Source organism: Salvelinus alpinus, chromosome 4, assembly GCF_045679555.1.
Source record: "Salvelinus alpinus chromosome 4, SLU_Salpinus.1, whole genome shotgun sequence".
Classification (NCBI taxonomy): Eukaryota; Metazoa; Chordata; class Actinopteri; order Salmoniformes; family Salmonidae; genus Salvelinus; species Salvelinus alpinus.
In genome coordinates this window covers 10,548,879-10,566,245 of record NC_092089.1, presented here as the reverse complement: position 1 = coordinate 10,566,245, position 17,367 = coordinate 10,548,879, and the positions used below count along the sequence as shown (strand labels likewise).

At 43.0% G+C, this 17,367-nt stretch overlaps 1 protein-coding gene across 3 annotated transcripts in view; it reads right to left on the bottom strand.

Annotated features, from left to right (window-relative positions):
- The window catches only part of LOC139572844 (exostosin-1a-like), a 135,394-nt gene that overhangs the window by 18,861 nt on the left and 99,166 nt on the right, over nt 1-17,367 (bottom strand). For all 3 annotated transcript variants that reach the window (XR_011674500.1, XR_011674501.1, XM_071395654.1), the window contains exon 6: nt 10,874-10,992. Coding sequence is in view for 1 of the 3 variants with exons in the window: in XM_071395654.1 (XP_071251755.1) it covers nt 10,874-10,992 (119 nt within the window). In the remaining 2 variants the exon portion in view is untranslated. The remainder of the gene's footprint in view (nt 1-10,873; nt 10,993-17,367) is intronic.

The window sequence follows — 17,367 nt, the reverse complement described above, 5'->3', positions numbered from 1 at the left end:
ACACAGTGTTGAGATGTGAGTTAGTTAGTCTACCTGGACACAGTGTTGAGATGTGAGTTAGTTAGTTAATCTACCTGGACACAGTGTTGAGATGTGAGTTAGTTAATCTACCTGGACACAGTGTTGAGATGTGAGTTAGTTAATCTACCTGGACACAGTGTTGAGATGTGAGTTAGTTAATCTACCTGGACACAGTGTTGAGATGTGAGTTAGTTAGTCTACCTGGACACAGTGTTGAGATGTGAGTTAGTTAGTTAATCTACCTGGACACAGTGTTGAGATGTGAGTTAGTTAATCTACCTGGACACAGTGTTGAGATGTGAGTTAGTTAGTCCACCTGGACACAGTGTTGAGATGTGAGTTAGTTAGTCTACCTGGACACAGTGTTGAGATGTGAGTTAGTTAGTTAGTCCACCTGGACACAGTGTTGAGATGTGAGTTAGTTAGTTAGTCCACCTGGACACAGTGTTGAGATGTGAGTTAGTTAGTTAGTCCACCTGGACACAGTGTTGAGATGTGAGTTAGTTAGTCTACCTGGACACAGTGTTGAGATGTGAGTTAGTTAATCTACCTGGACACAGTGTTGAGATGTGAGTTAGTTAATCTACCTGGACACAGTGTTGAGATGTGAGTTAGTTAATCTACCTGGACACAGTGTTGAGATGTGAGTTAGTTAGTCCACCTGGACACAGTGTTGAGATGTGAGTTAGTTAATCTACCTGGACACAGTGTTGAGATGTGAGTTAGTTAGTTAATCTACCTGGACACAGTGTTGAGATGTGAGTTAGTTAATCTACTTGGACACAGTGTTGAGATGTGAGTTAGTTAGTCTACCTGGACACAGTGTTGAGATGTGAGTTAGTTAATCTACCTGGACACAGTGTTGAGATGTGAGTTAGTTAGTCCACCTGGACACAGTGTTGAGATGTGAGTTAGTTAATCTACCTGGACACAGTGTTGAGATGTGAGTTAGTTAATCTACCTGGACACAGTGTTGAGATGTGAGTTAGTTAGTCTACCTGGACACAGTGTTGAGATGTGAGTTAGTTAGTCTACCTGGACACAGTGTTGAGATGTGAGTTAGTTAATCTACCTGGACACAGTGTTGAGATGTGAGTTAGTTAGTCTACCTGGACACAGTGTTGAGATGTGAGTTAGTTAATCTACCTGGACACAGTGTTGAGATGTGAGTTAGTTAGTCTACCTGGACACAGTGTTGAAATGTGAGTTAGTTAGTCTACCTGGACACAGTGTTGAGATGTGAGTTAGTTAATCTACCTGGACACAGTGTTGAGATGTGAGTTAGTTAGTCCACCTGGACACAGTGTTGAGATGTGAGTTAGTTAATCTACCTGGACACAGTGTTGAGATGTGAGTTAGTTAATCTACCTGGACACAGTGTTGAGATGTGAGTTAGTTAGTCTACCTGGACACAGTGTTGAGATGTGAGTTAGTTAATCTACCTGGACACAGTGTTGAGATGTGAGTTAGTTAATCTACCTGGACACAGTGTTGAGATGTGAGTTAGTTAATCTACCTGGACACAGTGTTGAGATGTGAGTTAGTTAGTTAATCTACCTGGACACAGTGTTGAGATGTGAGTTAGTTAGTTAATCTACCTGGACACAGTGTTGAGATGTGAGTTAGTTAATCTACCTGGACACAGTGTTGAGATGTGAGTTAGTTAGTCTACCTGGACACAGTGTTGAGATGTGAGTTAGTTAGTCTACCTGGACACAGTGTTGAGATGTGAGTTAGTTAGTCTACCTGGACACAGTGTTGAGATGTGAGTTAGTTAGTTAATCTACCTGGACACAGTGTTGAGATGTGAGTTAGTTAATCTACCTGGACACAGTGTTGAGATGTGAGTTAGTTAATCTACCTGGACACAGTGTTGAGATGTGAGTTAGTTAATCTACCTGGACACAGTGTTGAGATGTGAGTTAGTTAATCTACCTGGACACAGTGTTGAGATGTGAGTTAGTTAATCTACCTGGACACAGTGTTGAGATGTGAGTTAGTTAATCTACCTGGACACAGTGTTGAGATGTGAGTTAGTTAGTCTACCTGGACACAGTGTTGAGATGTGAGTTAGTTAGTCTACCTGGACACAGTGTTGAGATGTGAGTTAGTTAATCTACCTGGACACAGTGTTGAGATGTGAGTTAGTTAGTCTACCTGGACATAGTGTTGAGATGTGAGTTAGTTAGTCTACCTGGACACAGTGTTGAGATGTGAGTTAGTTAGTTAATCTACCTGGACACAGTGTTGAGATGTGAGTTAGTTAATCTACCTGGACACAGTGTTGAGATGTGAGTTAGTTAGTCTACCTGGACACAGTGTTGAGATGTGAGTTAGTTAGTCTACCTGGACACAGTGTTGAGATGTGAGTTAGTTAGTTAATCTACCTGGACACAGTGTTGAGATGTGAGTTAGTTAATCTACCTGGACACAGTGTTGAGATGTGAGTTAGTTAGTCTACCTGGACACAGTGTTGAGATGTGAGTTAGTTAATCTACCTGGACACAGTGTTGAGATGTGAGTTAGTTAGTTAATCTGCCTGGACACAGTGTTGAGATGTGAGTTAGTTCATCTACCTGGACACAGTGTTGAGATGTGAGTTAGTTAATCTACCTGGACACAGTGTTGAGATGTGAGTTAGTTAATCTACCTGGACACAGTGTTGAGATGTGAGTTAGTTAGTCTACCTGGACACAGTGTTGAGATGTGAGTTAGTTAGTTAATCTACCTGGACACAGTGTTGAGATGTGAGTTAGTTAATCTACCTGGACACAGTGTTGAGATGTGAGTTAGTTAATCTACCTGGACACAGTGTTGAGATGTGAGTTAGTTAATCTACCTGGACACAGTGTTGAGATGTGAGTTAGTTAATCTACCTGGACACAGTGTTGAGATGTGAGTTAGTTAGTCTACCTGGACACAGTGTTGAGATGTGAGTTAGTTAATCTACCTGGACACAGTGTTGAGATGTGAGTTAGTTAATCTACCTGGACACAGTGTTGAGATGTGAGTTAGTTAATCTACCTGGACACAGTGTTGAGATGTGAGTTAGTTAATCTACCTGGACACAGTGTTGAGATGTGAGTTAGTTAGTTAATCTACCTGGACACAGTGTTGAGATGTGAGTTAGTTAGTTAATCTACCTGGACACAGTGTTGAGATGTGAGTTAGTTAATCTACCTGGACACAGTGTTGAGATGTGAGTTAGTTAGTCCACCTGGACACAGTGTTGAGATGTGAGTTAGTTAGTCTACCTGGACACAGTGTTGAGATGTGAGTTAGTTAATCTACCTGGACACAGTGTTGAGATGTGAGTTAGTTAATCTACCTGGACACAGTGTTGAGATGTGAGTTAGTTAATCTACCTGGACACAGTGTGGAGATGTGAGTTAGTTAATCTACCTGGACACAGTGTTGAGATGTGAGTTAGTTAATCTACCTGGACACAGTATTGAGATGTGAGTTAGTTAATCTACCTGGACACAGTGTTGAGATGTGAGTTAGTTAATCTACCTGGACACAGTGTTGAGATGTGAGTTAGTTAGTCTACCTGGACACAGTGTTGAGATGTGAGTTAGTTAGTTAATCTACCTGGACACAGTGTTGAGATGTGAGTTAGTTAATCTACCTGGACACAGTGTTGAGATGTGAGTTAGTTAATCTACCTGGACACAGTGTTGAGATGTGAGTTAGTTAGTTAATCTACCTGGACACAGTGTTGAGATGTGAGTTAGTTAGTTAATCTACCTGGACACAGTGTTGAGATGTGAGTTAGTTAATCTACCTGGACACAGTGTTGAGATGTGAGTTAGTTAGTCTACCTGGACACAGTGTTGAGATGTGAGTTAGTTAATCTACCTGGACACAGTGTTGAGATGTGAGTTAGTTAATCTACCTGGACACAGTGTTGAGATGTGAGTTAGTTAATCTACCTGGACACAGTGTTGAGATGTGAGTTAGTTAGTCCACCTGGACACAGTGTTGAGATGTGAGTTAGTTAATCTACCTGGACACAGTGTTGAGATGTGAGTTAGTTAGTCTACCTGGACACAGTGTTGAGATGTGAGTTAGTTAATCTACCTGGACACAGTGTTGAGATGTGAGTTAGTTAGTCTACCTGGACACAGTGTTGAGATGTGAGTTAGTTAATCTACCTGGACACAGTGTTGAGATGTGAGTTAGTTAATCTACCTGGACACAGTGTTGAGATGTGAGTTAGTTAGTCTACCTGGACACAGTGTTGAGATGTGAGTTAGTTAGTTAGTCCACCTGGACACAGTGTTGAGATGTGAGTTAGTTAGTTAGTCCACCTGGACACAGTGTTGAGATGTGAGTTAGTTAGTTAGTCCACCTGGACACAGTGTTGAGATGTGAGTTAGTTAGTCTACCTGGACACAGTGTTGAGATGTGAGTTAGTTAATCTACCTGGACACAGTGTTGAGATGTGAGTTAGTTAATCTACCTGGACACAGTGTTGAGATGTGAGTTAGTTAATCTACCTGGACACAGTGTTGAGATGTGAGTTAGTTAGTCCACCTGGACACAGTGTTGAGATGTGAGTTAGTTAATCTACCTGGACACAGTGTTGAGATGTGAGTTAGTTAGTTAATCTACCTGGACACAGTGTTGAGATGTGAGTTAGTTAATCTACCTGGACACAGTGTTGAGATGTGAGTTAGTTAGTCTACCTGGACACAGTGTTGAGATGTGAGTTAGTTAATCTACCTGGACACAGTGTTGAGATGTGAGTTAGTTAGTCCACCTGGACACAGTGTTGAGATGTGAGTTAGTTAATCTACCTGGACACAGTGTTGAGATGTGAGTTAGTTAATCTACCTGGACACAGTGTTGAGATGTGAGTTAGTTAGTCTACCTGGACACAGTGTTGAGATGTGAGTTAGTTAGTCTACCTGGACACAGTGTTGAGATGTGAGTTAGTTAATCTACCTGGACACAGTGTTGAGATGTGAGTTAGTTAGTCTACCTGGACACAGTGTTGAGATGTGAGTTAGTTAATCTACCTGGACACAGTGTTGAGATGTGAGTTAGTTAGTCTACCTGGACACAGTGTTGAAATGTGAGTTAGTTAGTCTACCTGGACACAGTGTTGAGATGTGAGTTAGTTAATCTACCTGGACACAGTGTTGAGATGTGAGTTAGTTAGTCCACCTGGACACAGTGTTGAGATGTGAGTTAGTTAATCTACCTGGACACAGTGTTGAGATGTGAGTTAGTTAATCTACCTGGACACAGTGTTGAGATGTGAGTTAGTTAGTCTACCTGGACACAGTGTTGAGATGTGAGTTAGTTAATCTACCTGGACACAGTGTTGAGATGTGAGTTAGTTAATCTACCTGGACACAGTGTTGAGATGTGAGTTAGTTAGTCTACCTGGACACAGTGTTGAGATGTGAGTTAGTTAGTTAATCTACCTGGACACAGTGTTGAGATGTGAGTTAGTTAATCTACCTGGACACAGTGTTGAGATGTGAGTTAGTTAGTCTACCTGGACACAGTGTTGAGATGTGAGTTAGTTAGTCTACCTGGACACAGTGTTGAGATGTGAGTTAGTTAGTCTACCTGGACACAGTGTTGAGATGTGAGTTAGTTAGTTAATCTACCTGGACACAGTGTTGAGATGTGAGTTAGTTAATCTACCTGGACACAGTGTTGAGATGTGAGTTAGTTAATCTACCTGGACACAGTGTTGAGATGTGAGTTAGTTAATCTACCTGGACACAGTGTTGAGATGTGAGTTAGTTAATCTACCTGGACACAGTGTTGAGATGTGAGTTAGTTAATCTACCTGGACACAGTGTTGAGATGTGAGTTAGTTAATCTACCTGGACACAGTGTTGAGATGTGAGTTAGTTAGTCTACCTGGACACAGTGTTGAGATGTGAGTTAGTTAGTCTACCTGGACACAGTGTTGAGATGTGAGTTAGTTAATCTACCTGGACACAGTGTTGAGATGTGAGTTAGTTAGTCTACCTGGACATAGTGTTGAGATGTGAGTTAGTTAGTCTACCTGGACACAGTGTTGAGATGTGAGTTAGTTAGTTAATCTACCTGGACACAGTGTTGAGATGTGAGTTAGTTAATCTACCTGGACACAGTGTTGAGATGTGAGTTAGTTAGTCTACCTGGACACAGTGTTGAGATGTGAGTTAGTTAGTCTACCTGGACACAGTGTTGAGATGTGAGTTAGTTAGTTAATCTACCTGGACACAGTGTTGAGATGTGAGTTAGTTAATCTACCTGGACACAGTGTTGAGATGTGAGTTAGTTAGTCTACCTGGACACAGTGTTGAGATGTGAGTTAGTTAATCTACCTGGACACAGTGTTGAGATGTGAGTTAGTTAGTTAATCTGCCTGGACACAGTGTTGAGATGTGAGTTAGTTAGTCTACCTGGACACAGTGTTGAGATGTGAGTTAGTTAGTTAATCTACCTGGACACAGTGTTGAGATGTGAGTTAGTTAATCTACCTGGACACAGTGTTGAGATGTGAGTTAGTTAATCTACCTGGACACAGTGTTGAGATGTGAGTTAGTTAATCTACCTGGACACAGTGTTGAGATGTGAGTTAGTTAGTCTACCTGGACACAGTGTTGAGATGTGAGTTAGTTAGTTAATCTACCTGGACACAGTGTTGAGATGTGAGTTAGTTAATCTACCTGGACACAGTGTTGAGATGTGAGTTAGTTAGTCCACCTGGACACAGTGTTGAGATGTGAGTTAGTTAGTCTACCTGGACACAGTGTTGAGATGTGAGTTAGTTAGTTAGTCCACCTGGACACAGTGTTGAGATGTGAGTTAGTTAGTTAGTCCACCTGGACACAGTGTTGAGATGTGAGTTAGTTAGTTAGTCCACCTGGACACAGTGTTGAGATGTGAGTTAGTTAATCTACCTGGACACAGTGTTGAGATGTGAGTTAGTTAATCTACCTGGACACAGTGTTGAGATGTGAGTTAGTTAATCTACCTGGACACAGTGTTGAGATGTGAGTTAGTTAGTCCACCTGGACACAGTGTTGAGATGTGAGTTAGTTAATCTACCTGGACACAGTGTTGAGATGTGAGTTAGTTAGTTAATCTACCTGGACACAGTGTTGAGATGTGAGTTAGTTAATCTACTTGGACACAGTGTTGAGATGTGAGTTAGTTAGTCTACCTGGACACAGTGTTGAGATGTGAGTTAGTTAATCTACCTGGACACAGTGTTGAGATGTGAGTTAGTTAGTCCACCTGGACACAGTGTTGAGATGTGAGTTAGTTAATCTACCTGGACACAGTGTTGAGATGTGAGTTAGTTAATCTACCTGGACACAGTGTTGAGATGTGAGTTAGTTAGTCTACCTGGACACAGTGTTGAGATGTGAGTTAGTTAGTCTACCTGGACACAGTGTTGAGATGTGAGTTAGTTAATCTACCTGGACACAGTGTTGAGATGTGAGTTAGTTAGTCTACCTGGACACAGTGTTGAGATGTGAGTTAGTTAATCTACCTGGACACAGTGTTGAGATGTGAGTTAGTTAGTCTACCTGGACACAGTGTTGAAATGTGAGTTAGTTAGTCTACCTGGACACAGTGTTGAGATGTGAGTTAGTTAATCTACCTGGACACAGTGTTGAGATGTGAGTTAGTTAGTCCACCTGGACACAGTGTTGAGATGTGAGTTAGTTAATCTACCTGGACACAGTGTTGAGATGTGAGTTAGTTAATCTACCTGGACACAGTGTTGAGATGTGAGTTAGTTAGTCTACCTGGACACAGTGTTGAGATGTGAGTTAGTTAATCTACCTGGACACAGTGTTGAGATGTGAGTTAGTTAATCTACCTGGACACAGTGTTGAGATGTGAGTTAGTTAATCTACCTGGACACAGTGTTGAGATGTGAGTTAGTTAGTTAATCTACCTGGACACAGTGTTGAGATGTGAGTTAGTTAGTTAATCTACCTGGACACAGTGTTGAGATGTGAGTTAGTTAATCTACCTGGACACAGTGTTGAGATGTGAGTTAGTTAGTCTACCTGGACACAGTGTTGAGATGTGAGTTAGTTAGTCTACCTGGACACAGTGTTGAGATGTGAGTTAGTTAGTCTACCTGGACACAGTGTTGAGATGTGAGTTAGTTAGTTAATCTACCTGGACACAGTGTTGAGATGTGAGTTAGTTAATCTACCTGGACACAGTGTTGAGATGTGAGTTAGTTAATCTACCTGGACACAGTGTTGAGATGTGAGTTAGTTAATCTACCTGGACACAGTGTTGAGATGTGAGTTAGTTAATCTACCTGGACACAGTGTTGAGATGTGAGTTAGTTAATCTACCTGGACACAGTGTTGAGATGTGAGTTAGTTAATCTACCTGGACACAGTGTTGAGATGTGAGTTAGTTAGTCTACCTGGACACAGTGTTGAGATGTGAGTTAGTTAGTCTACCTGGACACAGTGTTGAGATGTGAGTTAGTTAATCTACCTGGACACAGTGTTGAGATGTGAGTTAGTTAGTCTACCTGGACATAGTGTTGAGATGTGAGTTAGTTAGTCTACCTGGACACAGTGTTGAGATGTGAGTTAGTTAGTTAATCTACCTGGACACAGTGTTGAGATGTGAGTTAGTTAATCTACCTGGACACAGTGTTGAGATGTGAGTTAGTTAGTCTACCTGGACACAGTGTTGAGATGTGAGTTAGTTAGTCTACCTGGACACAGTGTTGAGATGTGAGTTAGTTAGTTAATCTACCTGGACACAGTGTTGAGATGTGAGTTAGTTAATCTACCTGGACACAGTGTTGAGATGTGAGTTAGTTAGTCTACCTGGACACAGTGTTGAGATGTGAGTTAGTTAATCTACCTGGACACAGTGTTGAGATGTGAGTTAGTTAGTTAATCTGCCTGGACACAGTGTTGAGATGTGAGTTAGTTAATCTACCTGGACACAGTGTTGAGATGTGAGTTAGTTAATCTACCTGGACACAGTGTTGAGATGTGAGTTAGTTAATCTACCTGGACACAGTGTTGAGATGTGAGTTAGTTAATCTACCTGGACACAGTGTTGAGATGTGAGTTAGTTAATCTACCTGGACACAGTGTTGAGATGTGAGTTAGTTAGTCTACCTGGACACAGTGTTGAGATGTGAGTTAGTTAGTTAATCTACCTGGACACAGTGTTGAGATGTGAGTTAGTTAATCTACCTGGACACAGTGTTGAGATGTGAGTTAGTTAGTCCACCTGGACACAGTGTTGAGATGTGAGTTAGTTAGTCTACCTGGACACAGTGTTGAGATGTGAGTTAGTTAATCTACCTGGACACAGTGTTGAGATGTGAGTTAGTTAGTCTACCTGGACACAGTGTTGAGATGTGAGTTAGTTAATCTACCTGGACACAGTGTTGAGATGTGAGTTAGTTAGTCTACCTGGACACAGTGTTGAGATGTGAGTTAGTTAGTTAATCTACCTGGACACAGTGTTGAGATGTGAGTTAGTTAATCTACCTGGACACAGTGTTGAGATGTGAGTTAGTTAATCTACCTGGACACAGTGTTGAGATGTGAGTTAGTTAATCTACCTGGACACAGTGTTGAGATGTGAGTTAGTTAGTCTACCTGGACACAGTGTTGAGATGTGAGTTAGTTAATCTACCTGGACACAGTGTTGAGATGTGAGTTAGTTAATCTACCTGGACACAGTGTTGAGATGTGAGTTAGTTAATCTACCTGGACACAGTGTTGAGATGTGAGTTAGTTAGTCTACCTGGACACAGTGTTGAGATGTGAGTTAGTTAGTTAATCTACCTGGACACAGTGTTGAGATGTGAGTTAGTTAATCTACCTGGACACAGTGTTGAGATGTGAGTTAGTTAATCTACCCGGACACAGTGTTGAGATGTGAGTTAGTTAGTCTACCTGGACACAGTGTTGAGATGTGAGTTAGTTAATCTACCTGGACACAGTGTTGAGATGTGAGTTAGTTAGTCTACCTGGACACAGTGTTGAGATGTGAGTTAGTTAATCTACCTGGACACAGTGTTGAGATGTGAGTTAGTTAGTCTACCTGGACACAGTGTTGAGATGTGAGTTAGTTAGTTAATCTACCTGGACACAGTGTTGAGATGTGAGTTAGTTAATCTACCTGGACACAGTGTTGAGATGTGAGTTAGTTAATCTACCTGGACACAGTGTTGAGATGTGAGTTAGTTAATCTACCTGGACACAGTGTTGAGATGTGAGTTAGTTAGTCTACCTGGACACAGTGTTGAGATGTGAGTTAGTTAATCTACCTGGACACAGTGTTGAGATGTGAGTTAGTTAATCTACCTGGACACAGTGTTGAGATGTGAGTTAGTTAATCTACCTGGACACAGTGTTGAGATGTGAGTTAGTTAGTCTACCTGGACACAGTGTTGAGATGTGAGTTAGTTAGTTAATCTACCTGAACACAGTGTTGAGATGTGAGTTAGTTAATCTACCTGGACACAGTGTTGAGATGTGAGTTAGTTAATCTACCCGGACACAGTGTTGAGATGTGAGTTAGTTAGTCTACCTGGACACAGTGTTGAGATGTGAGTTAGTTAATCTACCTGGACACAGTGTTGAGATGTGAGTTAGTTAGTCTACCTGGACACAGTGTTGAGATGTGAGTTAGTTAATCTACCTGGACACAGTGTTGAGATGTGAGTTAGTTAGTTAATCTACCTGGACACAGTGTTGAGATGTGAGTTAGTTAATCTACCTGGACACAGTGTTGAGATGTGAGTTAGTTAATCTACCTGGACACAGTGTTGAGATGTGAGTTAGTTAGTTAATCTACCTGGACACAGTGTTGAGATGTGAGTTAGTTAATCTACCTGGACACAGTACTGGGACTTGGCGACAGCCAGCAGTAGCTTGAGGATGGGCTGAGACTGGGAGAACAGGGGAGTCACAGCATGGATGATCGCCGTGAACTCGGGACGAGGCTTGATACCTGAAACACAGGCAAATAACAACAATATGAACTACACTGCTCAAAAAAATAAAGGGAACACTTAAACATTCATTCGGATCTAGGATGTGTTATTTTAGTGTTCCCTTTATTTTTTTGAGCAGTGTATATCAGATCCATTTCCAGTCGTCGGTGCTCACATTTACGAGTGTACGTGATCCCTGCAGGAATTGAACCTTTACAACCCTGGCACGGCTAACGCCAACGCTCTTTACCCACTGAGCTACACAGGACCAATGTCAAAGTCAACAACGTTATCGCGATTATTTATAAATTAACACCAAAGAGGCTGGAAATGTGTCCCTCCCTCCACACATTGCATCTCATCACGATGCATTGTTTGAGGCACAGCCTAGAAGGGACTTCGGTTGAAAATGAGCCGTCTGGCTAAAACAGGCACTTTTACTGAAACGTTGATTAAGGTGCACTGTCCCTGTAAAAAATTAAATAAATAAACTCAACTCAACAGTTCCATACTGCCCCCCCCCCCCACTACTTCCATACTGCCCCCCCCCCCACTACTTCCATACTGCCCCCCCCCCCCCACTACTTCCATACTGCCCCCCCCCCCCCACTACTTCCATACTGCCCCCCCCCCCCCCACTACTTCCATACTGCCCCCCCCCCCCCCACTACTTCCATACTGCCCCCCCACCACTACTTCCATACTGCCCCCCCCCCCCCCCCACTACTTCCATACTGCCCCCCCCCACTACTTCCATACTGCCCCCCCCCCCACTACTTCCATACTGCCCCCCCCCCCACTACTTCCATACTGCTGCCCCCCCCCACTACTTCCATACTGCCCCCCCCCCCCCCCGGTGACCAGAGCTCAATTCAGCTCGTCTCTCCGATAGGTTGAAAGTCATCAGGGACTGAGAGAGGAAAAGGGGTAAGCCGTTTCTATACACACATAAATAATGCTGTGTGACAGCGGGTGTTTGATGAGCTCCAGCCTTAGTTTCATCTGTCTCCGGCTTTAATTGGGGGGGGATGGTATCAACCATTGTGTCAGTCACCAGGTTAACATAACGACCTCCCAAGATGCAGGTTAGAGTTTTGTTTCATGAATCTTGATCTGGAGGAAGCTCTGCAGAGGGGTCACTAGCTGGCACAGCCACAAAGTCATACAATCTGATTTTAAACCTAACCTTAACCTTAACCACACTGCTAACCCTAATGCCTAACCCTAACCTTAACCACACTGCTAACCCTAACCCCTGACCTTAACCACCCTGCTAACCCTAATGCCTAAACCTAACCTTAACTACACTGCTAACCCTAATCCCTGACCTTAACCACCCTGCTAACCCTAATGCCTAACCTTAACCACTCTGCTAACCCTAACGCCTAACCTTAACCTTAACCACACTGCTAACCCTAATCCCTAACCTTAACCACCCTGCTAACCCTAATGCCTAACCTTAACCACTCTGCTAACCCTAACGCCTAACCTTAACCTTAACCACACTGCTAACCCTAATCCCTAACCTTAACCACCCTGCTAACCCTAATGCCTAACGTTAACCTTAACCACCCTGCTAACCCTAATGCCTAACCCTAACCTTAACCACACTGCTAACCATAATCCCTAACCTTAACCACCCTGCTAACCCTAATGCCTAACCCTAACCTTAACCACCCTGCTAACCCTAATGCCTAACCTTAACCACTCTGCTAACCCTAACGCCTAACCTTAACCTTAACCACACTGCTAACCCTAATCCCTAACCTTAACCACCCTGCTAACCCTAACGCCTAACCCTAACCTTAACCACACTGCTAACCCTAACCTTAACTCTAACCCTAACCACACTGCTAACCCTAATGCCTAACCCTAACCTTAACCACACTGCTAACCCTAATGCCTAACACTAACCTTAACCACCCTGCTAACCCTAATGCCTAACCCTAACCTGAACCACACTGCTAACCCTAATGCCTAACCCTAACCTTAACCCTAACCTTAACCACACTGCTAACCCTAATGCCTAACCTTAACCACACTGCTAACCCTAATGCCTAACCTTAACCTTAACCACACTGCTAACCCTAACCTTAACCACCCTGCTAACCCTAATGCCTAACCTTAACCACACTGCTAACCCTAACCTTAACCACCCTGCTAACCCTAATGCCTAACCCTAATGCCTAACCCTAACCTTAACCACACTGCTAACCCTAATGCCTAACCTTAACCTTAACCCCACTGCTAACCCTAATGCCTAACCTTAACCACCCTGCTAACCCTAATGCCTAACCCTAACCACCCTGCTAACCCTAACCATACTGCTAACCCTAATGCCTAACCTTAACCTTAACCCCACTGCTAACCCTAATGCCTAACCTTAACCACCCTGCTAACCCTAACCATACTGCTAACCCTAATGCCTAACCTTAACCTTAACCCCACTGCTAACCCTAATGCCTAACCTTAACCACCCTGCTAACCCTAATGCCTAACCTTAACCACCCTGCTAACCCTAACCATACTGCTAACCCTAATGCCTAACCTTAACCACCCTGCTAACCCTAACCATACTGCTAACCCTAATGCCTAACCCTAACCTTAACCACACTGCTAACCCTAATGCCTAACCCTAACCTTAACCACACTGATAACCCTAATACCTAACCTTAACCATACTAATACCCTAATGCCTAACCTTAACCACCCTGCTAACCCTAATGCCTAACCCTAACCTTAACCACACTGATAACCCTAATACCTAACCTTAACCATACTAATACCCTAATGCCTAACCTTAACCACCCTGCTAACCCTAATGCCTAACCCTAACCTTAACCACCCTGCTAACCCTAATGCCTAACCCTAACCTTAACCACACTGCTAACCCTAATGCCTAACACTAACCTTAACCACCCTGCTAACCCTAATGCCTAACCTTAACCACCCTGCTAACCCTAATGCCTAACCTTAACCACACTGCTAACCCTAATGCCTAACACTAACCTTAACCACACTGCTAACCCTAATGCCTAACACTAACCTTAACCACCCTGCTAACCCTAATGCCTAACCTTAACCACACTGCTAACCCTAATCCCTAACCTTAACCACACTGCTAACCCTAATCCCTAACCTTAACCACACTGCTAACCCTAATCCCTAACCTTAACCACACTGCTAACCTTAATCCCTAACCTTAACCACACTGCTAACCCTAATGCCTAACACTAACCTTAACCACACTGCTAACCCTAATGCCTAACACTAACCTTAACCACACTGCTAACCCTAATGCCTAACACTAACCTTAACCACCCTGCTAACCCTAATGCCTAACCTTAACCACACTGCTAACCCTAATGCCTAACACTAACCTTAACCACACTGCTAACCCTAATGCCTAACCCTAACCTTAACCACACTGCTAACCCTAATGCCTAACCCTAACCTTAACCCTAACCTTAACCACACTGCTAACCCTAATGCCTAACCTTAACCACCCTGCTAACCCTAATGCCTAACCTTAACCACCCTGCTAACCCTAATGCCTAACCCTAACCTTAACCACCCTGCTAACCCTAATGCCTAACCCTAACCTTAACCACACTGCTAACCTTAATCCCTAACCTTAACCACACTGCTAACCCTAACCCTAACCTTAACCACACTGCTAACCCTAATGCCTAACACTAACCTTAACCACACTGATAACCCTAATACCTAACCTTAACCACCCTGCTAACCCTAATGCCTAACCTTAACCACCCTGCTAACCCTAATGCCTAACCTTAACCACCCTGCTAACCCTAATGCCTAACCTTAACCACCCTGCTAACCCTAACCATACTGCTAACCCTAATGCCTAACCTTAACCACCCTGCTAACCCTAACCCTAATGCCTAACCCTAACCTTAACCACACTGCTAACCCTAATGCCTAACCCTAACCTTAACCACCCTGCTAACCCTAATGCCTAACCTTAACCACCCTGCTAACCCTAATGACTAACCCTAACCTTAACCACACTGATAACCCTAATACCTAACCTTAACCATACTAATACCCTAATGCCTAACCTTAACCACCCTGCTAACCCTAATGCCTAACCCTAACCTTAACCACACTGCTAACCCTAATGCCTAACCCTAATGCCTAACCCTAATGCCTAACCCTAACCTTAGATTAAGACCAAAAAGCAATTTTTTCCCCCCCATACATTTTTTACAATATAGACAATTTTGACTTTGTAGCTGGCCCATCTAGCAGAAATTACTCAGTACTGCCTCCATGACAAGATTCATCCTAATAAACAACGTTAACCCGCTCCCAAGTCGTTGTGTGTGTGTGTGTGTGTGTGTGTGTATGTGTGTGTGTGTGTGTGTGTGTGTGTGTGTGTGTGTGTGTGTGTGTGTGTGTGTGTGTGTGTGTGTGTGTGTGTGTGTGTGTGTGTGTGTATCAATACAATGGGAAAAGCAAAAACAGAGATACAAAACACAATCATAGAAAACAAACACATTCTTCAGTCAGAAGGACCTCATCCAGCCATCTGAATTACCCTGGACACCTCATCATCAACCTTGAAGGACCTCATCCAGCCGTCTGAATTAACCTTGACACCTTATCATCAACCTTGAAGGACCTCATCCAGCCATCTGAATTACCCTGGACACCTTATCATCAACCTTGAAGGACCTCATCCAGCCATCTGAATTACCCTGGACACCTTATCATCAACCTTGAAGGACCTCATCCAGCCATCTGAATTACCCTGGGACACCTCATCATCAACCTTGAAGGACCTCATCCAGCCATCTGAATTACCCTGGACACCTTATCATCAACCTTGAAGGACCTCATCCAGCCATCTGAATTACCCTGGACACCTTATCATCAACCTTGAAGGACCTCATCCAGCCATCTGAATTACCGTAGGACACCTTATCATCAACCTTGAAGGACCTCATCCAGCCGTCTGAATTAACCTGGACACCTTATCATCAACCTTGAAGGACCTCATCCAGCCATCTGAATTACCCTGGACACCTTATCATCAACCTTGAAGGACCTCATCCAGCCATCTGAATTACCCTGGACACCTTATCATCAACCTTGAAGGACCTCATCCAGCCATCTGAATTACCCTGGACACCTTATCATCAACCTTGAAGGACCTCATCCAGCCATCTGAATTACCCTGGACACCTTATCATCAACCTTGAAGGACCTCATCCAGCCATCTGAATTACCCTGGGACACCTTATCATCAACCTTGAAGAACCTCATCCAGCCATCTGAATTACCCTGGACACCTTATCATCAACCTTGAAGGTCCTCATCCAGCCATCTGAATTACCCTGGACACCTTATCATCAACCTTGAAGGACCTCATCCAGCCATCTGAATTACCCTGGACACCTTATCATCAACCTTGAAGGACCTCATCCAGCCATCTGAATTACCCTGGACACCTCATCATCAACCTTAAAGGACATTGAAACCATCAACTTTGAGAGACCTTTGGAGATTACTCCACAAGTATCTGGTAGTAGGCTAATATTTCACTTCCCACTATATACAATGAACACATCATATTGCTAACTGATGTAATATGCATCTATATAAGAGAGCACATGAATGTAGAACAGTGTCATCAACAATCAGTATTATTGACTGTTTGTTTACTCCATGTGTAACTCTTGTGTTGTTGTTTGTGTCACACTGCTTTGCTTTATCTTGACCAGGTCGCTGTTGTAAATGAGAACTTTGTTCCAAACTAGCCTACCTGGTTAAATAAAGGTGAAATAAGAAAAAATATAGATGAATCTACATTTCCCCCGTTTTACCAATGTCATTTATAGAAATGGTAAAAGGACTGGGCCTAAAATAGAAGCTTTTGCCATACTCTTTTGTAATGTCCAGGAAATCAGATTTACAACCAGCCACATTAATGTTCTGGGTTCTCTTTAACAGATACAAGACTCACCGACATGTAGCTTGGCGTAATGGAAGATCTGAGCATTACAAAGTGGGAGCATGTAGATGCTCTGTCACGCCCTGACCTTAGTATTCTTTGTTTTCTTTATTATTTTGGTTAGGTCAGGGTGTGACATGGGTGATATATGTTTTTTGTCCTGTCTAGGGTTTTTGTATGTTTATTGGGGTTGTTACCAGTCTAGGTGTTTTTGTATGTCTATGGTTGCCTAGATTGGTTCTCAATTAGAGGCAGCTGTTTATCGTTGTCTCTGATTGGGAACCATATTTAGGCAGCCATATTCCTTGAGTATTTCGTGGGTGATTATCTATGTCTATGTTTAGTTGCTTGTGTCAGCACTATGATTATATAGCTTCACGTTCGTTTTGTTGTTTTTGTATAGTTCGTTCAGTGT